Source organism: Lonchura striata, chromosome 14 (genome assembly GCF_046129695.1).
Source record: "Lonchura striata isolate bLonStr1 chromosome 14, bLonStr1.mat, whole genome shotgun sequence".
Classification (NCBI taxonomy): Eukaryota; Metazoa; Chordata; class Aves; order Passeriformes; family Estrildidae; genus Lonchura; species Lonchura striata.
Window position 1 is genome coordinate 8,184,806 of NC_134616.1, and position 23,053 is coordinate 8,207,858.

The 23,053-nt window shown below is 42.3% G+C and overlaps 1 protein-coding gene across 1 annotated transcript; it reads left to right on the forward strand.

Moving 5' to 3' along the window:
- The first annotated feature begins 4,692 nt into the window (after positions 1-4,692).
- IL13RA1 (interleukin 13 receptor subunit alpha 1) lies at positions 4,693-21,804 on the forward strand. Its single transcript, XM_021548395.3, has 10 exons — positions 4,693-4,838; positions 7,975-8,132; positions 11,870-12,005; positions 13,894-14,014; positions 15,774-15,958; positions 16,324-16,475; positions 17,631-17,763; positions 18,221-18,317; positions 18,600-18,684; positions 19,841-21,804. Exons 1-10 carry the CDS (start codon positions 4,757-4,759, stop codon positions 19,958-19,960), a joined length of 1,269 nt encoding a protein of 422 aa, XP_021404070.3. The 5' UTR covers positions 4,693-4,756; the 3' UTR covers positions 19,961-21,804.
- Positions 21,805-23,053: the final 1,249 nt, after the last annotated feature.

Below are 23,053 nucleotides of genomic sequence, written 5' to 3' on the forward strand. Positions count from 1 at the left end.
AGGGAGTGGGTGTGTGGGAGGAAGAAAGCCATCTTCCTCCTGGTGAACTCTTCATCCATGGCCAGTTGGCAGGGCTTTTTGATCTGCTGGTCACAGTCCAAACCTCTTCTCATTCTTAGAAGTCTGTAGTATTTATGACTCCTGCACTCTTATAAACCTTCGTATATCACCTGTCATCCCCAGCTTTGTTTCAGTTATCCCCACCTAGTATCAATGAGTGTCCTCTCAAGCTCTAATCACAGTATATAATCTTTGCTAACTATATTTCTAACTGAACCCCTTGACTCAGTACTTCAAATAATGTGCTTGTGCCAAACAGTGGCAAAGCAATTGTGATGCACGTATAATATTTCAACTGGATATAATTTACTCTCTTCTCATGTAAATCTAACACCTGCTGCTCCATAATCATTACAGGAGTGCTTTTATCCTGCATGTTGAACCTGTGAGTGTTGTACTAGCCCTCTTGGACTAGTTTAACCTTCTGTGTGTGAAAGAGCAGCTCCTCCCCTTTGCCTCTGTTCTAACTGCTGGACACAGAGGATGAGCAGAGCTGCTCAAGAGCTTCCTGACACCAGCCATCCTGTACTGTCCATGTCTCTCTTGGGGTTCAGAAGGTCAAGGTGACCCCGAGATCATAAAAAGTCTTTGCTTCCTAGCCCGTGCAGCCAAAGAAAGAGTCTGGAATTCTTGGGATCAGTTTCTCAAGGTTGTTTATTCTTCCATAGCTATAACATTCTCTCTCTGACCTTCTGAGGTCCACCCAGCAAGACAACCATGGCATTCTGCCTGCCCTCTCGAGCAGTGTTTGCCTTTTACATCAAAAGTTACGTATAGTCTGTTTGCAATAAGGTGTCAATATCATCTATGTTGGACTGTGTCTCTAAACCAATAGAAAAGTGTCACCATCACCCCAAGACATGGAGGACAAGATGAAGGAAAAGAAGGCTAGGACACACCCAAATTCCTCCATCTTGACGCCCTGAATTATATTCTAAAAACTCACAAATTTCTAATTTTCCACCCTATGTTAATTCAAATATCACACTACTCAAACCCTTGTGGCTTTTAATTCCTCATACGAGATTGACAGCTTTTTCCACAGGTTAAAATTGAAGCCACAAATGTTTTTGACTTCTTGTCAAGGTCCCCAAGCCCCCTGCCAGGGTCTCGAGACAGCCAGGGCAGCCAGAGGGATGTTCTGGACCCTGACACTATACTGGTTTTTTTACTTCCTTTTTCTTGAATAATTTTCACAAGAACCCAGGGGAAAAAGTCACATTGTAATCAAATTCAGAGTTTATTCCAGGTCAAAATAAAAGACTAGAAAAACAGGAAAAATAAGTGTTTTCAATAAACATGTTTTTCCTATTTTTTTTATAGTTTTTTCTTCATTTCACAGAACAGGGTGAGTGATCAGAAGCTAATACCAGTGTAAGATTCATGGGACTAAACCCTAGTGCTATCACATAGGCACCCTCTACAGAAGATTACCAAAATAAACACAGAAGTACACCAAATGAAATAATGAACACTAAATTATTCAGCAACAAATAGAAGATGTTGACTTTAAAAATCCTGAAGGAGCATGAGTGCCGCAACATCCATGTCAGAGAAATCCAAAAAAATATGATTCATGAGGAAAACAGAGACAGTCATACATGCAAATTTTTCAATAGAAACAAGATGTGAAACACAAGTAAGGAAATATCCCAGCAGATCACCCTACTTTCCTAAAAAATGCCCAGTAAGTTTGTGGCTGTGTTTTCGCTCTGTTCTGAAGTTACAATTTTCAAACCCAGACTTTTGCTCTTTGGGGATGTATTTATTGTTGCTCTTCAACTAGCTCAACCTACAAGGTGGTGAGAATAATGTACATGCCCAGGCAGCTGAACCAGCTCTTACGTGATGTAATGTAAGTCAGGTATAATTGTTATTTACTTCATCAGAGGATAAAGAACAAGCTGCTTTTCCTACTTTGTCTTCTGAGGCTTCTGTATGAAGCTCTTGCAATCCTTGGCCAAAAAGCTGTAAAACCAGGTTTATGCCCTGCCTCCCTTGGTGAGTAAAGGAGTTATTCCCTTACCAAATAAGTAGGTAAATCAAATAGATCTTGATACTTAGGGAATAGTGAGCAGAAAAGTTGATGTGTGGGCTTGTAATAGAATTTATTAGCGGGGGAGATAACATTTGTACAAACATGCTTGGGTACATGTCCACCCGAAAGTGCTCTTCAAAGGAGGTGGGTTTTATTCCACAGAATTTCTCATTTCCAGCACAGCCTGGGCAGCAGTTCAGGGTTTGCAGAGTTCATGTCTGTTGTGAATGTGTATCACAAAATTCTAGATGTCCCAAAGAACACAGAACAAAGAACACAACAAAGGTCAAGATGTGAGGAGCCATGTGAGTCAGATTGGGTTTTTTTCAACACATTTTTTGATTTTTGTGCCTCAGATACAGCTGTATTCTGAGTCCTTTTTTGAACTGACTCCAGCCATCTTCTGAAAAGCCTGTAATTATTTTGGCTGAGACTTAAAGTACTGACAGAAGCTGCTGCAAAATCAGAAAGGAGAAATCTCAGCATTGGTATGGAACAACTTCTGGTCCCAAAACGGACCATTCCCTGTGGCCCTGTGCTGCTAATAATCATTGCCTGTTACTGAACTTAGTAATTATGCAGGCACACCAGGCATCGGCACAATTTCTTAATCTGATTTAGGGAACACGCACAGGAAAAAATTGTTGGATTTTTGTTTTCCTGCATCTGCGAACTCACTGCATGCCCTGCAATCACTGGCTTTGTTTGTATGGGTGGAAAAGGCAGGAGCACACAGCCAAGGACAGGTCGGTAAGATAATTGTAAATCAGTTCATACCAAACTTGAAGGCATACCCTAAGTACTTGTTCAACAGATGGCTTAAAAGGTTCCTCAGGTGTGTCTATACAAGTTCCAGTCACCACAGCACAGGTGCATTGGCTCACAAGAACACAAATGAGCATGAGAGGTGCAACAGAAAGCTGCAGGACAGGACTCAGTGAGATTGAGAAATGGGAAGTCTCTGGAGGTGGTAGGGATCAAAGGCTCTGGCAGCAGTTCTGATTGTTGTGAATCGGGATGGGAATATGACAACGAGTCGAGCATCAGGGAGAAGGGAGAGAGAGGGGGGAAAATGTTTCAGCTGCGAACAACGTTGATGGGCGGGCAGCCAAAAGAAGTGAACGATTGCATGTGTGCTTGGCATTGGCTCTCCTGGGAGAAGGAGTGGACAAAACAGAAAGAAGGAAGGAAAGAAAACATCAGCAAGGAAACTGAAAGCAAGAGAGGGGTTGCTTGGCTCAGCTCTACTCTACAAATGCCCTCACTAGCAGGCATAGTCCATGCTTGCTCTGATTGCACAATCTGATCTCCGTCACACAGCTTAAATGTTCCACATCCTGGAACTTTAAACAACATGTTTATTTGATTATAATTGCAGATCCTTGGGCACTTTTTAAGGGCAACTAGAAGTCCTCTTATTTCACAGGGAAACAAAAAGGCAGAAAAGCAAAAAAAGCCCAACATTAACACAGGATATTCCCCACCCTGTCATAAAAGGTCCACTTCCCTTTTTCTAGAATGAGTGTCTAAAAAGCAGATGAACTCTTGCAAAAATCCTTGAGGAGCTGAGTAAATAATGAAACATTCTGTTGGGTTAGGAATAAGTTAGTTTTACCAACAAATTTTGGTTTGCCTTGAAACTCAGCCAAGTTTCCTCCCTGCTGGATCTGTAATACTTTTAGAATACCTGTATTTGCGTGGTAACTAGGACCGAGATCGCTAGTTACTATAAAATTCTGGTTCAGAAGGAAAAGTTTTGTCCCAAATATTTTATTCTCCTGAAATTTATCAAAATAGCACTTAGGTCCTATTCCCAGTTCTGGAAAAATTTTGGAAAACTTGCTGCAATCACACGCATAAAAAAATGTGAGAGCAAAATTGACCATATTGTATTTGGAAAGGGCTGAAGCAGAGGGAGTTTTGGGAAGTTTGTGGAAAGCAGATCTGAAAAAAAACCAACATGCACTTTTAGCACAGATGCGAACTGTAGAAATTAGCTGAATTTTCAGGAGGGATTTTGAAAAGCAGCATTCTGCCAGGGGCTGATTAACTGCTCCGTCATCAAGAGAACTGCTGGGGGACGTGATAACGTGGCTGCTTTCCCCGTCTGGGGCACGGCTCAATAGCTGTAGCTGATAACTGTGAACCAGTTGTAAAAGGAAAACGACTTGGACTCACAGAATGAACTCTTCGTGAGTGTGCGGCCGCGCCGCAGCTCCATGTGGGGAGACACGGAGGGCCCGGGGCAGCGGCGCGGCTGCGGCCCCGCGGTTCCGCCACTGCAGCGCGGCCAAGTCGGGCTCGGGGAGGCACCGACGGCTCCAGAGGAAGGGGACTCAATGAACTCAGTCTTTTCCAATCGAACTGATTCCGCGAAGCTCTCTGTGCTGAGCATGCGGCGGGCAGTGCAGGGCAGCACATGGGGCGACAGAGGGCTGACCGCAGAGGGAGGGCAGCGCGGGGCCATGGGATGCTCCCCTCGCCGCACTGCCCCGCGGCCCGGGGCGGCGCTGCCCAGGTGGCGGGGCCGGGCCGCCCCTCCCGCCCGGCTCGGGTTACCTGGGCGGGCCGGCCCGGCCCGTCCCGCCCGCCCTTCCCGGCTGGTCCGGCCCCTTGACGGGAAGTGGGAGCGAGGGGCCGCGCTGGGGCGGCCGAGCCATGGCTGTGCCCGCCGCAGCTCCGCTGCCCTGCCCGCTCCTCCTCGCCGTGTGCTGGGTGGTGGCCGCGGGGATGGCCGCAGGTAGGAGCGGGAAGGGCCGGCGGAGCTCGGGGCCGGCGGAGCTCGGGGCCGGCGGAGCTCGGGGCCGGCGGAGCTCGGGGCCGGCGGAGCTCGGGGCCGGCGGAGCTCGGGGCCGGCGGAGCTCGGGGCCGGCCGCGCTGCGCGTCCGCGGTGCCGGCGCTGGAGCGGCCGCTCCGGGCTCCGCGTGCGCGGCTCGGCCGCGGCTCCGCGCACACGCGGGCAGGGATGGAAGGGAAATGCGGGCAGGGATGGAAGGGAAACGCGGGCAGGGATGGAAGGGAAATGCTTTTATTTTGCAGTAGCAATCTTCCGAAGCTTGTCAGCCGTGTGCGAGGCAGCGCCGGCTGCGCGCCCTGCCCTGCTGCTTACCGGGAGCGGGGATGCTGAAAATCTGCTCTCTCAGTAAGGCAGCTCTTGGCACGGTCGGCAGAAATGTTTTAAGCCTCATCTTCGTTTCCTGGGACACTTTCTGCCTTAAAACCCCAAGCAGGACCCCTCGTCCTCCTCCGGTGCCCGTGTCCTGCGGCGGTGCGGGAGCGGCTGTGCCGGGTGCGGGCGTGCAGAGCCTCCCTCGTCCTGTGCCTTCTCAACTATTCCAAACTATTCCCCAGTTTGGAAGCACGAATGTTTAGTTTTAGGAAAGATGCGTGCGCGTCTGTGAGGGCTTCATAAGGACCTGGGTTTGAAGCTTTTCTTTCTCTGCTTATGTTATCCAAAAACTCAGCTGCAGGCATTAACGAATTGTTATTTTTCAACTGTCTGCAATTCGGTTTATCACTATGAAATAAACTTTCAGAAAATTCAGGAGGACAAAATAAAATATGATGAGTTTTTTGCTGCTTTACAACACTTGCGTGGTACTTGATGCAAAGGATTTGCTGATGTTTCCTCATTAGGGCTTTTAGAAATAATGTTTTCTATGCTTCACATAATCTCTGCTGGCTACTGCTGTTCTTCTCTTCTTAGAAGCACCACCGTGGTTTTGCATTTTAAGAGTGAAATAACGGCTTGCCTACATTTTGTAGTTGGTCACTGACCAAAATTGCTACAGAAATTTTAATAACGAGAGCATAAGACTCTATTTTACACAGAGAAAAATACAAGATTGGCTTAATCTATGTATAAAATCTGAATTAAACCATTAAAACAAGCTTCAGAATTCAGCAGATTATTTGAAAACCTACTAGATTTAAACTTTTTATGCTAATGGAATTTACTGATTAATTTATAAACTGTAAATATTAGCATTTCTTGGTGTGGCTAGTAATCCACAAACTTAAGTGCAATGGCTTCTAATCAAACCTTTTAGAAGGAAATGCTTACAACTTCAGAGTAGAAATCCAGGATGACATTTTTTAATGGTTTGTGGCTATTGCAGGTAAAATCATGACAAGATTGAATGCTTGGAGCAGTGTACTATTGTTGAAAATTTTTTTTTTTTAATGTGATCAAAAGGACTCAGTATTTGCAAACTTAATGTCCCAAGGCTGTTCCTATAGCCCGTCCTATGTTTTTGTTAGTGGAAGAGGTAATAGGGTAAGATGTTCTTGCTATGTTCAGTTTTCTCACTGGAGACTGTTTCTGCAAGAATAAAAATGTCTCTTTTCTGCTCAAACAGAAATCCCAAAAATTTTAAGTGTTCAAACTAAATCAGTGAATCTTTGTAATTATTCTTATTATCTGTTGAAACACATGGATTATAATGATGCCTGATCTCTACCATTGCCTGTCCTTGAACTATGCAAAGGTCTGAGAGAGCTCCAGAGGTTTGATGAATTCCTTTCTAGATTTAGCTACTCTGGCTTTCAGGGAATGAAAGATAATGGTGACATGGATGCTTTGAGCAGAATTGTTGCTCAAGGAAGCTCTTTCACTTCTCTGTCTTCCCTCTTCTTTGTGCTAGCAGAAGGAAACAGGGTTGCACTATGACCTGGATGGGAAAACTAATATTGATGGAATTATTCTGCCCTTTTCCTATGAGCTCTCTTGAAGGTTGGGATGGATTGAGCTTGGCTCTCTGGGACAGCAAAACCTGCAGCATGAGCTGATATCTGTTTGAGGTGCTTATGAAACTATTGAGTAATAATGGAATACTCTGTCCACAGACTAACAAGTGGTGGTGGCTCAGTGATGATACCTGGAGATACCCTGAGAAACAATCTCACTGGGTTTCTGGTTCACCATCTCATAGTACATATTAGAGTAGCCCTTTAGAAAAACAAAATTTACTTTTACGTTCTTAGGGAATTCCCACTTGGTGATGTTTTCTAGAATTGATGTCTGACACGTACTTTACTTTTTCCTGGAAGTTTGTCATTTCCTGTCGGATTTCCCTTCTTTGTTTTCTAATATGATCTTCAAGCGTTGTGATGGGTCTTGAGTAGGCATTGACTCAGTGCACGAGATAAGGAAGGGTCAATGCACAAATGGATTTATCACTGCAACCCTCTCCGAGTCATGGCCCTGCTCTGCTTCTCACTGGCTTTTGTGGGGTAAAAAATGTACCACTGAAGTGTGGCAGCAGTAAATTACTACTTGTCCCACACTGGTTTTGTTCACTGTGCCAGAACATAGCATTATATTTTTAATAGGTAATTGAGAAAGCTATGTGGTTTCCTTGTTGTTTTTTAACATTCTTGCATTTGCAATCTTTGCTTTGCTTGCAATCTTTGCTTAAATTGTGCTTCTAACATACAGGTGTTGCTTGCAAGATGTAATCACTTGTCTTTTTAAGGATTTCTCTTTAAAACTATGCTGATGGGTAAATTTTGGGAAGAACACAGTATAAATTGCTCCACAAAATGTGTGTACTGTTTTCACTAAAGTTTCAGCATGTGATTCATCTTCCCGCAATGTGCAAAAGCTCGAGTACGACAACCACTACATTGTTGCAGGCTATAATTTCATAAAAATTACTTTTCAGTTAATTTGCACATATTTAAATAGTTTGTGTTGAGGTTATAAGAATAACAGAAACACTTTAGTGGGCAGTACTTTATCTGATAGAAAACATGAGCTGGCCAAGCTGAGTAGTTATTTGTGTTCTTTTCTGTCAGAGAGTTAAAGGTCTGCCAGTATTACTAACAGTAAAGTGTGGGCCAACAGGATTGTTACACTGGTAACTCCTTTCTTCCAGGAGCAAAAATTCTTCCATCTCCATCCAACTTGAACTATTCATTTATCCATATCTGTACCCTGAACTGGACATGGAGCCCCCCAGAGAACATCAGCAGTAGTTGCAACCTGGAGTATTCCAGTGACATCGTCATTAATGGGGTTCCTGAGGACAGAAGAGTAAGTACATCACCTCTTTGAATTCTGTGTTCCAGTAAATGTATTAGTGTTACAAAACTCTGTGTGGGAGAGCATATACACATATACAAATACAATTTAAGTATAGCATTTCATTCTTATCAGGGGATCAAAACCTCAAAAATGAATCGTAACAGCATATGAGATCTTCAGATCAGAAAAATCTGTTGCTGTCTGATAACTGAGTGCTGATGGTAACACAGAAGTGTGTAATAATAATGGGAAAAGTCTCATTTCAGTCTTTGCTCATGCAGCTTTCTAGAAAAAATAGATACAGGGCGGTCTACCTCCTTAAGAGTTGAATGGGAATTTGTGAAGGCTTTTCTCCTTTATTTTTGAACTCAATTTAAAGAGACATGCAGATTTAGCTATGATTTGACAGCATTGCACCTTTTGCAGGTAATGCCAAGAATTAAAATTCCCCCATTTACCCTCTCTGAAATCACAATTATTTATGGTAGGGTTGTGTTTTGAAGACAGTATGGTGCATATTTGTTGCCTGGAACAGAAATCGTATAACTACTTTGTTTTGGGTTTTCATTTTCTGTGTTAGATGGTTTGCAGCCTGGATGTTCTCCTTGCTGTGGATTAGCTGCTGTTTGGTCAGGGCATTGCCATGGTGCCCACTGCTGGGCAGTAGGACAAGTATTTTTACAATTTATTGCCAGTAAGAAAATAAATCCATTATTCCAAACTTCGGGAATTGAAGCCTTTGGTAGATGCCAGCTATGGGGGGACATTGCTCTATTTCAGATATGGTTGCAATTGATACGATGCCTCTTGAAGCAGTCCTTTGTTGTTGAGCCCTGTTACAGTCTTGCAGCCTGATGCTTACATTGGCCTCTTCATGCTAACCACTGCATTTTTTCCCACAGCTCCAGGATATCCTGGACATGAGTAGGGATGTGGTTTGGCCAGTTTGGATGGAGCATTGAGCAACCTGTTCTAGCAGAACACAGGAACCCACAGCAAGGGGGCTGGAACCAGATAATCTTTAAGCTCTCTTCCAGCCCAAAGTGTTTTAGGATTCTGCGACTCTGGTTTTGCAAACAGCTGAGCTGATTTAATGTCACTACTAAAAGGGAGGTGTTTAATTTTGACACTAATGATCTCTAATAATCTTCATTGGACGTTAGATGAGCCAGTTTAGCCTGCTAACGCAGCAGAAACCTATTTACCTGTTTTGATTGATTCATTAACAAATGAACAAGTAGAAACTCCCCTTGGTTAAAGAGCTGACTAAGTTTTTGGAAGGGTCTAATAGATATTAAGGTCATCAGCAATGAAAGACCTGAGGGTCAGCAGTTTCACAGGACAGCATGAAACAGACTGTACATCTTGCCACATCTTTTTGCTCACAGAGTTCTGTTGCGGGTTAGGATTTTTTTTTTTCTTTCTTTCTTTTCTTTTAAGGAAATTTTCTCCTATTTGTTGCTAGAGATGATAACAACTGATACTTAAAAGAGACAAAAGAAGTGGCCAAGGTGGGGTGAAGGGGTGCAGGTGGCTGCAGCCCCTTAGCTGGGGGTTTGCTTTTGGGAAGGGCAGAGATGTTTCGGCATTTTGGTTCAGGGCTGAGGGGCTGGGCTCGGCTCCAAGCTCGCTCTTGCTCCTGGGATCACAGGCTTCAGTCCCTGTGGGAGGAATTCCCCACCACTGGGGAATCCCATCTCCCACTATTTTCTTCTGCCATGAGTGAAGCTCTGCTCGCGGGAGCAGCCACTGAACGGGACCTTATTAACAGCCGATGTCTCTGGAAGGGACCCTCACCATCTCCTCGGGTGCCCCAGGGACCGCCCTGAGCCCCTTCCCCTCTGAGGGAGCCTCTCCCGGCCGTGCTCAGGAGCCGGGCTGCCGCTGCCCAGCCCCGCCGTTCCTCTGCCGCTGCTCGGCTGTTTCACTGCACCGTGCCCCCACACCCTGCCCGACAGGGCGCCCCGCGGCTCCTGCTCCGGCTGCGGAGCTGCTGCTGCATTTCGTGTGGCGCCCTGGGGCGTCCCAGCCCCGCCGGGCTCCCCCCGCAGCCATTTCCCCGCCCGGCCCGGCGCCATCGGCGCTGCGGGAGACGCGGCCGCGCTGGCGCCACAGCGCCCCCTGCAGGCGCGGGGGAGCAGCGCAGCCCGGCCGGCCGGGAGCCAGCAGCGCCCCTGCTGGCCGTGCCCGGAACTGCAGCGCAGGGAGCCGGGCTGGCTTTGGGCTCTGCTCGCTGGGGCTGCGGCGGCACTGAGACACACGGACAGGGACGGACAGACAGAGCTGGGTGTGCAGGGACAGACAGAGCTGGGTGTGCAGGGACGGACAGACACACAGCTGGGTGTGCAGGGATGGACAGACACAGCTGGGTGTGCAGGATGGACAGACAGAGCTGGGTGTGCAGGGACAGACAGACACACAGCTGGGTGTGCAGGGATGGACAGACACAGCTGGGTGTGCAGGATGGACAGACAGAGCTGGGTGTGCAGGGACAGACAGACAGAGCTGGGTGTGCAGGATGGACAGACAGAGCTGGGTGTGCAGGGATGGACAGACACAGCTGGGTGTGCAGGGACGGACAGACAAAACTGGGTGTGCAGGGATGGGCAGACACAGGCTGGAATGTACATATAATGTATAGACACATCCTAGAGTGGCATGGATTGTACAGACACATCCTAGAATGTACACATAATGTACAGACACATCCTAAAGTCTACACAGAATGTGCATACACATCATAGAGTGTACATAGAATGTACAGACACATCCTAGAGTGTACATATACATACTAGTAAACAACTGTTGTTCCTTTTCCCATATCTTTGTCTGAAAGTCCTGTTATTTTGGAGTTACAATAATTTGGTGGGAAGGGGGCCCACATTTTCTATTCCAAGGGAGGCTCCCACCTTCATTGCCAAACACCTGTCTTTTAAACTTAGACAAACCTAATCTGTACATTTGTTTGATTTTTTTTACCCTCTTATTAGTGCCAATACTTGTTATTTTTATATATGAGTGGTTACAGCATTCTTTGGCCATAACAAAGATAATTGTTTTGTACCCAGTTTCCAGTTAACTAAAAGGCATTCTCATAGGCCAACAAAAGATGCTCAAGAAAGTGTGTGATAAAAGGGGTGAGCCTTTTTCTCATACAAACATACTCAGAATGGAAGATCATGAGATACTTGGGCTTGATGTGGTGTTGCTGCTTTTAATAGCCATTTATGGGTTTGTTTTGGTAGGTTTTACTTTTGCTCCTTCAATCATCCAAGGATGCTCCTTAAATCATCCAAACTCATCTCACTGCTTTTTGGTTGGTCTTCAAATGTTCTTCATTCTGTTAGTCTTGCCCTCATGTGCACACACAGAGAAAGGTGAAGGTCTGGCCTGTTTATCCTGCTGTAGTATAAACATGCTTATTTTGCATTATTAATGAAGACTTTTTCTAGGATCATTTTTCCCCTTGTTATACTTATTTCTTGATCTCCATGTAGCCTTTGCTTATTTCTGTAGGTCTCAGGGGTAGGAATAGTTCTTCTTTGTGAGTTCTGACTGCACCTGAGAAAGAAACAGCAAAGCCAAGTGATGCTGAGGCTTCCCACACAGTCAGACACTGGTTTCCTTTGGCTTTGAGCTGTAGTCTTTCTGAAGGGCTGTAATATACCCTTACGCTGGTAGGAATTCCCATGTGTCTGAGATGGTATGAGAAATGTTTTGGTTTTCTTCCCCCCATCTAAACCCAGGAATGGAGTAAGAGCCGATTCCGTGTGACGGATGCGCACTTGAATGAGGAAATGAGCCTCAGAGTGAGAAGTGAATGCAAGAATGACAACACCAGTGAGCCCAGCCCCTGGGTGGAGACCTCCCTAATGCCAAAAGGTAATGCCAGCAGTGGCCAGATCCCTCTTGGCCTGAGGAGACATGGCCTTTCCTCTGCTCTTTTAGCAAGAAATCATAAAATGCATCATCGAGAAATACCAGACACAAAGGCTGTTTTATTGATAGAGCTTAAACAGAATGATTATACCACCTTTAAACACAGCTGGGGTCTTCTGATGCTTGAAGTCTTCTGGGCACGCTTGTAAAATTGAACTGCTCTTCCAGAACAACGGCGTGGTTCCTGTTATTTCTCTTCTGTGTGCTTTGAGCTGTAGTCTTTCTGAAGGGCTGTAATATATCCTTACACTGGCAGGAATTCCCATTTGTCTGAGATGGTATGACAAATGCTTTGGTTTATTTCCCCCCATCTAAACCCAGGAGCGGAGTACAAGCTGCTTTGGTTTTGGTGATTGTGGCATAAGAGATAGCTCTGACTCCATTAAGCCTGCTGCCTTCATGACTAACATCTAATTCAGTTTATTTTGTATGATTTTTCTGTATAAACAGAAGCCCATAAAATAGCCTTACAATTGTCCATGTAAGAGGGAGGAATATAGTAAATTTAATAACTTGTTGAATAAATGACTTCAATAATTGTAATAGGGTTCTGTCTTTTTCAAGAGATGAATGGGGTCTACAAATCATAGCAAATGAATAGCGAAAAAGTATTTTTTGCTGCCATGCAGAAGTAAGGGGTCCACAGCAAAATTGTTAGGAAGCAAACTTTTAGTAGTAATGTATTTTGCTGAGTGCTTGAAGTTAGGATGTACAGCAATAAAATGAACCTCTTGCCTAAAGGTCTGTCTTAACCCAGGAGCATGACTTGATGTGGATGAAAACCACATGTGGTTGGGAGAATCCGAGACCTTATCAAGCCTGTGTGTGTGCCAGAAGGGTTCTGGAAAATTGGGGAGGGAGATCATTAGCACAGGATGTATGAAACAGGCTAGGGCTTTTAAAAGTGTGTTTGAAAATGAATATTTTTATCTATTTATTGGAATAGGAAAACCTGTTTCATTTCCCTATACTCTTAGTTGCTGCTTCAGGGAGAATGCAAGCTCGGACTTTCAAAGTAGATCTGCATTTAATATGCATTTAGTTTTCGTTCATGGAGATGTTGCTGCTTGTTGCAAGGAAAAGGTTTCCAATACAATGCAATATGGTAATACAGTGTAAAGAACTCATGCAGAAATGCAAGATTGAATATGAAAGACTTTCTTCCATAATTCCTCTGCCTGGACAATCCATCGACCTATTCACAACTGCTAAGTACTCATTTGTATTGATGTGACTTGAGCTTCCAAATGTTAAATTTTAATGTCTAAAGGTATATGGGTTTCCATTAAAAAGTCAACTTAACTAGTGTTGCTTATGTCAATATTTAAGACTCAGAGGTATTTCCATATTACAAATGCAAAGCAATTAATACTGTATCAGGAGAAGCTAAAAATAGTCAGCCTTTAATTATGGTTGATACTGATGGCTGTAAAAGCATTTAGTTTTGTTATAGTTTTCCCTGCAATTATCAGCTACTTTGACTTATTTTTAAAGTACCTGTAGATTAATAGAAATAAATATTTTCTTGACTCAGTATCTTGTCCTTAGCATCTGGTAACTCTAAGTAGCAATTCAGCCATGGTGAGCTCTGGGATTTGCTGTTGTGATTGGCTTGCCTCTAGAAGTTACTCTGCTCAGATTTCAGCCATTGCAAGCTCTAAACAGCTGGAATTTGTTTGCTGTGCTGAACAGGCAGTGTAGTCTGAGAGGTAACCAACCAATTTCTGCCTTCCAGTTTCAGTTATGTAAAATGAAATGTTTTACTTCTGGAAACAGCAGAGAAAACTTGGACAAAATAAATCTTAGAGAACATTTCCAACTTGCCTTGCAGGTATTTCGGGTACTGCTGCTGTTGACTTGGGCTGTGTTTGGCACAATTTGGAGTACATGGCTTGTACCTGGCGTCGTGGGGAGAATGCAAGCAGTGACACCAACTACACTTTGTTCTACTGGTTCGTGGGAGATTTTCATTCTCAGCTCTAAAGTGCTCCAGGACTCATCTTTAGTTTTGCATGACACATTCCACTTGTCTGCTTCCTGTTGCTTTTAAAGTTCCCAGGGCATTGTGTCCAAGTTACTGCTTACTCCCATCCAACAGAAAACTGCACCACTGAAGGGGTCAGAAGCTGCTATGGCCAAGACTTTTTGGGAAGTTGACATAACTATTTTGTGTCTGCTTCTGTAGCCCATATTAGCACAGCTGCTATTGCTTTCTATATTTTTCTATTTGGGCACTTGATTCAAAGAGGGGATAATTAAGAACTAAGCTAGACCAATGTATTAGTTGCTTTTGTTGCAATCCAACAAATTGGGATGTTTAAGTTAGGATTACTCACAATGTAGTGTCAGTTCATAAACCATTGGGAAATGGTATGAAAGCATTAATAACTCTTAGCAGTACTTCTGTTTGCATCTTTGATGTTGTAAATAACTGATTCACCCTTAAAGCTATGAAGAACATCTTTTTATCATCATCATCCCTGCTGGCCCGTAGACAGCCATAAATGATGTCTGTTCCAAAGGAACAGACTTGTGTGAGCCAGATCTTGGCATTGATAGCTGTACATGCTGATCTATGCATACTTCTGTACCTTGATGGGGCTTGTGAAATGCCAGATTGCATTAGCTTCTGTAGAAATAGTGGGGTTTTCTTCTAGAAAGCCCCATGTCGTAGTTTTAAATCAACTTTGTCTTATTAGAGCTAACTGCATAAAGCTGTTGTTCTTCTCCAGTGGCAGTTTTGTAGGCCAGCTGTTCAGTTCAGGGCATTTGGGCAGCAAACAGCACAAAACTTGCTTCTTTCATTAAATGTGGGGGGACTGTTTGTTCCCTGTCTATACTGCTGCTCAAGCTTTGTCTTTGTTATAAGAACAGGAGCAATGCAGGGTTGATTATCTGAATTTCTGGGTACAGGGATACTTACTGGAATAATGCTTTAGATTTGAGCTATATATTTTCAACCTGCCATTAATTTTAATGGAAGATGTAGCTGCAGTGACTTCAAAGTGTTTTAATTCACGCTGCTTTGAAAGAATAATACTTTTTAGATTTAAAAGCCAAAAACTAAGAAAACACTTCAATTTTAGACTGAAAGATACACTTTCCACAATGCCAGTGAGGTGGGTTTTTGGTTTTGTTTTTCCTGGGAGGAAAGACTACTGGTGTATTTTCACTGGGACTTGGGCCACAAAGAGAAGCAAGGAAGAAGTTTGTCTTCCTAACTCTGTTATTGGAAGGGAATACTGACATTTTGAAAAGCAAATCAGGTAAATAGGTAAAACTCAACTGTCTTAAGAGCTACGATACTTGAGGCAGAGCTAAAGAAGATTGATCAGCTCATTCTATCACAGAGGTGAAATTCTGCTGACAAGAAGTGGTCCAAATGAGTATATTTTCTAAATATTCTTTACACCTTGGAATTTTTTTCCCATGTGGAAAATGTGAACCAAAGTTGACAGCAGTTGTTCTCTTTGATATAAAGCAAGCCTGCCTCTCTTTCTGCTCCTTGGCACTCTTCACAAAAACAATACTTTTTCTAAAGCTTGAGATAAATTAGAGGCTCCTTGCTTTGCTTAGCTTTACTTTTTTATATGCTATAGCATAGCCTTAAGGCAATATCAGTCTTTAGAATTTGTAGCACACATTTATAAACAAGCCTTCCCCTTGCTGTCCTTTTCTTCTGAAGTTTACAAGAAAAATTTATTCCTCTAGGTTTGATGGCTTGGAAAACCCTAAGAAGTGTAGTAGCTCCTCTGTAGACCAAGGAATCTTTGAATGCGTTTTCAATTTTACCTTCCCAAAAGTCACCAGTACTTATCCTACAATAAGTATTTTGATTACAGATGATGCTGAAGAAGTTAGGCCTGTGTGTGCAAGTAAAAATCCTACCACCCTTGGTAAGTTTAACACCACATCATAAAAATCTAATTAAAATGAGACGTTTGGTAGTATATTGTGTTTGAGAAACTTCACCTCATATAAAGTATGGATGAGACAATGAGATTAGATGCTCCTTTCTTCTACTGAACTTTGATTTGAAGAGTTTGTCTTCTGTGGGTGGGTGTCTGGGGGGAAGGGGGAGGGGTGATTTTCTATTAACTTCTTTAGTTGGATTTACTCTTTTTTTTACTTACTGGTGCTGTCTTCATCCTCTTTCTCTTCTTAATCTGGTGTAAGTGTAATATTCTGCAATACAGGACTGAACAATTTTTGTAAGTGGTGAAATAGATTTTTGAACTAATTCTTCCATTTTGCATTTTAGTAAAACCTGCCACACCAAGACAATTAACATTGACAAAGACTAATGATAGAATTGATGTAAAATGGAGTGAATCAGAAACTTTCCCAAAAAGTTGTTTACTCTATGAAGTTAAATGTTGCAATGGTGATTTGGACATTGGTCAGATCATTGCAGTAAGTTTTTTCTTTGCTTTTTTTTTTTTTTTGTAATATTTGTGGTTGAAAATGAGCAGTTGCATGTGTTGCATGTGACTGGGTCGGGTGCCAGAGCTGGAAGTGCTGTGTGAATGTAGGATTTTTCTCTTACACTGTAGGTTTATGTTAGTAAAAGCTGTACATCAAAATTCATGCAAGTCTTGTAAATCCTTCCCATCATTTGTTAGGGCAAAATTGTTAATGTCTGAGAACAGCCTGATAAACAGGGATTTACTAAACTATCAGGAAATGGTGCCTGTCTTCTCAGGCGTATGAGCTTTGGTGTTTTGTTGTTGGCTTTTCTTGCTATTGGTCTCTGTGGTCATGTGGCAGCTTTGGATTTGAATGCTGTGACCTGATTGCCCTGAAGAAAAATCAACTGCTGGTGCAGACAAGAATAGACTCTCGAAGAGAAAAGCAGGGGGATAAACACTGAGGATGGAGAGGAAGAAAGAAGTGTGCACCCTCAGATACCCTGATTTTAGTGTGCACATAAAAAGCATTGAGTTCAGTGTCTGGATGGACTCGTGCTGTAAGTCCATAGCCAAACACTGTACTGTTTGATCAGAATGGTAAATACAACGTGATAAATTTCAAAGTGAGTGGCAGTCTTCTGTGGAGCATGTTTAGTTGTTTATTCTACCCCAAACTCGAATGCTAGCAATATTCCTCAGAAAACTGGTCTTTTGGATAAAAAAATAAATGCAGTTAGATCCTATCTAGTGTGTGCTCTTCTTTGTAGAGGCATCACAGAACACTTTGGTATGGTTGGTTATGCTGCCCTGACAAGAAGGGAAGGCAGGATAAATTACAGATGTTTCTCAGAAGAAGGAAAAAAAAATTTAAAAGGCACTGTTCCAAATGCTAAGTCTTAGTTTAATCATTGACGCCAAATGCTGCATGATTGATGTAGCAGTGGATGAGATTAAATCTTAGCTTTGGAATGTGCATTTAGGCCCTCTGTGCTTGTTAAATGCCATTATGTCCTATTTTTAATGAGGTTTCATAGTCATAAAAAGGTCTTTCATCAAAACATTCAGAATACATTAGCTGCAAAATGTAAATAGTCTTGGAAGTGACTGAGAATATGTTGGTAATTGAACAAAACAAATTACCTCTTCTTTTTTACCTTAGTCTGAAACGAATTCTGTGTCAATTGCTGGCATTGATGCTAACAGCAAGTACACCTTCAAAGTGAGAGCAAAACCAAAGCGGGAGTGTTACAACAGCAATCTCCACAGTGACTGGAGTGAGGAGAAGAGCATTGGTGAGAGACTTGTCCCTGCATTGTGTTGCACTTTACTCTTCATCTGTGAGGCATTTAATAACTTTTTGTCTGCTAAATAAATGGGAGTCAAAGATCATCTCCTTATGTACCTATTTAATTTTGAGTGAAAAGAGGGCAGAAGGGCTCTACTCCTCCAGCAGCAGCACCACTCCCAGCCTGTGCTGCTGTTGATAGTGGTGCCATTTGTGTAGATATGCAGTGTCCCAGTGTAGCCAATTTTTGTGCCCTGAGTCTTGCTCATTTGCATTTCTTTGCCAAACACATCTACATTATAATACCATCTTTGGAAAACAAGCCTCTCCTTGCCTACAAAAGTGTAGTGTACTTGAAAAATCACTGAGTCTATCAACAAATTGCATAATTTACCATTTTGTTATCATTATTCTTAAAAAGCCTCTCAAAATATCCCTAAGTCTCTACAATTTCTGTTTTCCAGGTGAGAAGAAGGACTCTACAATCTATTTTGTTCTAATAATTACCATTCCATTAATAGTAGCAGTATCTACAGTAATTCTGCTAGTTTATCTAAAAAGGTAAATATTGATCTCCCTACATTTGCTGCTGTCTTTGTCAAGATGGAAGTTATTTAGAATCTGTCTGTGTCAATGTTCCCCTTCTGTTTTGGGGAGTAAAAATAAGAAATGGGTAGAGTTGCACAGAGAATGAAGGCTGGCCAGTAATGACAAAGTTGACTTCACAAATTTTCTTGACTACCCAAACATGATTTTGACATTTTTAAATGATTTTGTGGTTTTTAAATGATTTTTAAATTTATATATCTTTCATCTAAACATTTTCTTTTTAACTTCATGAAGGCTGAAGATATTAATTCTCCCACCAATTCCGGACCCTAGAGAAATTCTTAAGCGAATGTTTGGAGAGCAGAATGAGGATTCCCAGGTTAGTAAGAAGCTGTTGGGTCAACAAATCTATTGAACTGGGATCTCTAGGCTTGCAGGGCTTTTTTTACCTGTCTGTCTTATAAATAAGTGTGTATAAGGAAGTATGACATATGAAGATTTAAGTATTTTACAATACTAGTAATTGTTCAGGAAAAAATTCCCAAAACTTACTTAGATTTCTTCCCCCACCCCCTTAACTGTATGTACTTTTTCTAGTTAGGCTAATAGAATTGCATTATTCTGTTACTCCAGACTGCTAATCCCTTAAATTTGCTTCAGGTTGGGGTTTTTTGGGTGGCAGTTTTCTGATTGTCAGGCTTCTTTTGCTGTGTGCGTTTTGGTTTGAGGATTTTTATTCTTGTTTTTGCAACTCCATTAAGTGACTTCTACTGAACGTGCATGTCTTTTTCTGCTACTTAATCATATTTATGATGCTGAATTAAGCTATTTGTGTTTGACTTCCAGAAACTAACATTTTTAGCACTCTCACATTTATCAGTCTGTTAGCTAGAAGTCAATCAGATATATAGCTTCTTGTTGGCAGAAGAACAAAACCAGCTATAGTTGTTTCAGACATTGGTTGATGAAAGACTTGCAGTGTGCCTTTCTTCGGGGAAAATAAACATAATACCAATAAAGAAACTTCTTTCTAAATAAATCTCTCTCAGTAGCCCTTTGTAAAAATCCTAAGAGAAGTACACTGACAAGTCTTAATTCAAACCTTGACATGAATGGTCTCCCAGGTGGGACTTTTGGCCACAAGGGCTGTAACTGTGGTAGCTGTTAAACTTTGTTGTGCTTTCACAAATGTTTTGTTACTGCCCCAAGTAATTCTCTCTGTGTGCTCAGTGAAAACTGTACAAAGTGTTTACGTGCTCAGTTCTCCATCCTCCTGCTTGAGCTTCACCCATTGGCTGTAGTTGGAAGCACCTTTAAGGTGGGGACCAACCTTCAGTTCCTCATCTCCAGAGGACATCTCTTCTGTCAGCCAGGCCTAAGCCATGGCTCTGAAAAGCACAATTTGTTGCCCAGCTACCTTGGCTTTCCACCATAATGCAGGGTATATGTTTGGAGCACAGGTCTGTCTTACTGGGTTGAAAAAGCAACACTCATCACAAGGAAATACTGTTAAAATTGTTGTTTCTCTCTTTCAGAGCTCTGCAAAGGATGATCCCATAAATACTTTTGACAGGTTAATTATAGAAGAAGAAATTCATTCTTTAATTTTAACAGAAACTTCAGAGAGCAGTAGTCCTGAAAAAGAAAACAGGTAGACTCTGCTTTATCAGTGAAAGAGGAGGAAGCTGATTGCTGCTCCTGTACCTCAGGTGACTGTAGATGTGAAGAGGCCTGTGAGGCACTGGCCAGCTCTGACCTCACTGCTGCCTTCTCTGGTGCACAGAAGATTCATCACTAACAGTGGCTTCCATCTGTGCCAGAAATCTGAGCTCAGTCAAGATGAGCATGTGTGCAATTCCATGGGACTGGACTGTGGGTTCCCTGTCCTGGCTTCAGCCAGCTCTGCCCTGTTACTTGCCACTTGCACCTGTGTTTGTGCCTCACACCAGACTGTCAGGGTTTGTTTGGTTTGTTTTGAGCAAGCACTGTGACTTCTCTGAAGTATTTGGCTCTGTTTGCAGTAGGTGGGATGGGTCATGAGTGCTACCATGTGGAGCTGCTGCCAGGTGGGATGGTAGGGCATGGACTGCTTGTGGATAACCCTTTGTGTGCCTGGGCTGGGCACTCTCTGGAGGGCACTTATGGACTGAGCTCGTGCTTCTGCCCATCAGCTGGGACTTGGACAAAGCCCACCAAAGAGGGTATTTTTTAATTTGAAAATGCATATGAAAAGCCTCTGCTTTCCAGCTGGTGTTCAGAATATTCATAAAAAAAGCTTAGTTTTTTATCCTGTGAGTTGCCTGTCATCAGATGCCTTGCCTTCATGGACTTCTTGGGTTAATTACACTTTGTTTAAAATGAGAAATAGATTTTTTTTTTTTTTTAACTTGTTCTGTGGAGTAGCAGATAACTGTACTGAGTCTCACCAGACTGTGATTCTACTTTGGCCATATTGGCCTGAAGACACCTGATTTTTAGCAGCTAAGTTGTCCTGAGCCTGTCCGGCAAAAATATCAGGATGGATGCATGAGTCTTAAGGAGCTATGGTCAAACTGATTAGCAAATATTAAACCACTGAAACCCAACTAATTCAAAGGCTTCAAGACTCATCCTTTCTGCCAAACTGATGGATTTGGGAAATAGAGGATGACAACCTCGGCCCATTTTCTAAGAGAAATGTTTTATTCTTTCTATGGTGATGAGACTCTGATTTGAGCTTCCCCTCTAAGACTTAGCAATGTAAAACAAGGTGCTGATTTGACTTTTTGAAAACTGTTTGACAGGTGTATTTGTTGTTGTTTTGTTCATTCATTGAAGGTTTTGTTTTGAGGGTTCTTTACCCAGCAAAGCTCAGCAGGTTTTTTCTGGACAACTGTGATACTTTTCTGCTCTGTATTCTCAGCATTAGTTTCTGCCCTGTGCTGCAAGGGTGGTTACAGTGGTACCTTGATTCTGCTGGAGGAAGATGATGGAATGGAGAGAAAAAGATCTATGGAAGCCCTTTATGGTTAGTGCTCAGGGATTTCTTGCTCCTTCCAGATAAGAGTAGACATGTGAGTCATGGACATAGGCAGTCTTAGCAGACTGGGATGAGATCTCCTGATAGGCTTTCTAGGAGCAGACTTTATAGCTACTAACCTTTTAAAGTTCAGCCCTATCTTCAAACTCCATTCAATCAAAAAAGTGAAAATAAATGCTACATTTTTAGAATATATTGTTCTGCAAGAAGTAGAACAAGTGCCATTTGCTTTTTAGCTACAAATGTGCATCTTTTATACACTTATGCATTCCCCCCTTATCAATAAATCTAGTTCTTTAGCCATTGTCCACTGGGCCTCTCAAATACAGTTTTTTCCATGTCTCTTTTCCTCCTTTTGTTTGTGGTAGAAAGGGGAGGAGAAATGTAGCAGAATTAGCAGACTCCCTATTAGCAGATGCCTTTTACCTCCAATCAGGCTAAGAAAACCCCAACATTCTAAAAATTAATAAATGAGACAAAATAAAAGTAAAGCCTCAGGGATTTCAGTGAGAAAAAAACTCAGGTTATACAAAGTCAGCTAGTAGCACTCTCTGAAATTCAAGAGATTAAGGAACAGCATGAGGAAAAGAGTAATTGCATTCCTTGTTGAATTCATTCCCTCTGCAACATTGATGTAATTATAATGATAGATATTCCTTCAATCTACCTCATCTGGAATGTTGCTCAACATAGACCACTAGACCCAAATGTAGTTTCAAGATAAGTAAGCATAACAGTGTAATATAAAGTTTTGTAGCTTTCAGCGTAGCAATCTAGGAAAATCAGTACTTACCCCTAAATTCTTTTGACTATTACGCTGGTGTCTATGACAAAACCAAAATTCATTTGCATTTAAAAATAACCAAACCAACAAAAAACACCAAGCAAATTCATAAAGCCATAGGAGCGAAAAAAAACCCAATGGATGGAAGGTGTTAGGCCAAAAGGAAGACTTAAATGCTAAGGTGCTTTAAGTCACTATATGGAAAGGTTTTGAAAAACACTAGCTGACACTTCCTTGTGGATTCATTTCTTGAGCCTGTGTTTCAACATGTAAAGCAAGTGTCTGAGTATACTTTCACGTTTAACATGGTTTTTTTGAGGTAAGAGGTTTTTTAGCTTGAAATTATCTAAATTTTGCTATAATTTATTTTTTTTTCATTGCAGTTACTTGATCTGTAAATTTGTTCAAAGAGTGAATAAATATGATTGAATGCTTTTCAGTGTAATGGCATGGCATTTTGTTCTTGGGTTGAGGAGATTAAACTGAGGCAAAAGAGATGGATTTTTAATGAGAAACCACGTTTGAAGCATGCAGATCCCAGAGAAGAAAAGCTGAGCTGCTTTGCCCTCTTTCCTTTTAAGAGTGAGCTCAGCCCATGCACCCACCGTGGATGGACTGCAGTGCTTTTGGCTGGGAGGGTGGAACAGAGATGGAGCTGAGCACAAGGTTTGGGCTCTCACCCTCTCTTCTCAAGGCCATTCTACTTTCTAACGTTGGCAAGTTATTTTAACACCATAGAGACTTAATAAACCATCAAACTGGAATTTGAAATTGCTGCAGCCTTCCCCAATGTATCTTCAGTATTTTACATCTTTGTTAGCTGCTGAGGTTATTGAAAATGCCAGGTTGCTAAACTGCTGAAAGCCATCAACTTGTCGCTTAGACCCAAATATATTCAAGTGCCAAATAAACACATTGGTAATGGCTTCTTGGAAAGATTCAGAG

Coding starts and splice junctions, on each gene's coding strand:
- IL13RA1 (XM_021548395.3), top strand. CDS start 4,757: ATGGCTGTGCCCGCCGCAGCTCCGCTGCCCTGCCCGCTCCTCCTCGCC. Junction 16,476..17,630: donor ACATTGGTCAGATCATTGCA/GTAAGTTTTTTC, acceptor TTTTTACCTTAG/TCTGAAACGAATTCTGTGTC. Junction 18,685..19,840: donor AGCAGAATGAGGATTCCCAG/GTTAGTAAGAAG, acceptor TCTCTCTTTCAG/AGCTCTGCAAAGGATGATCC.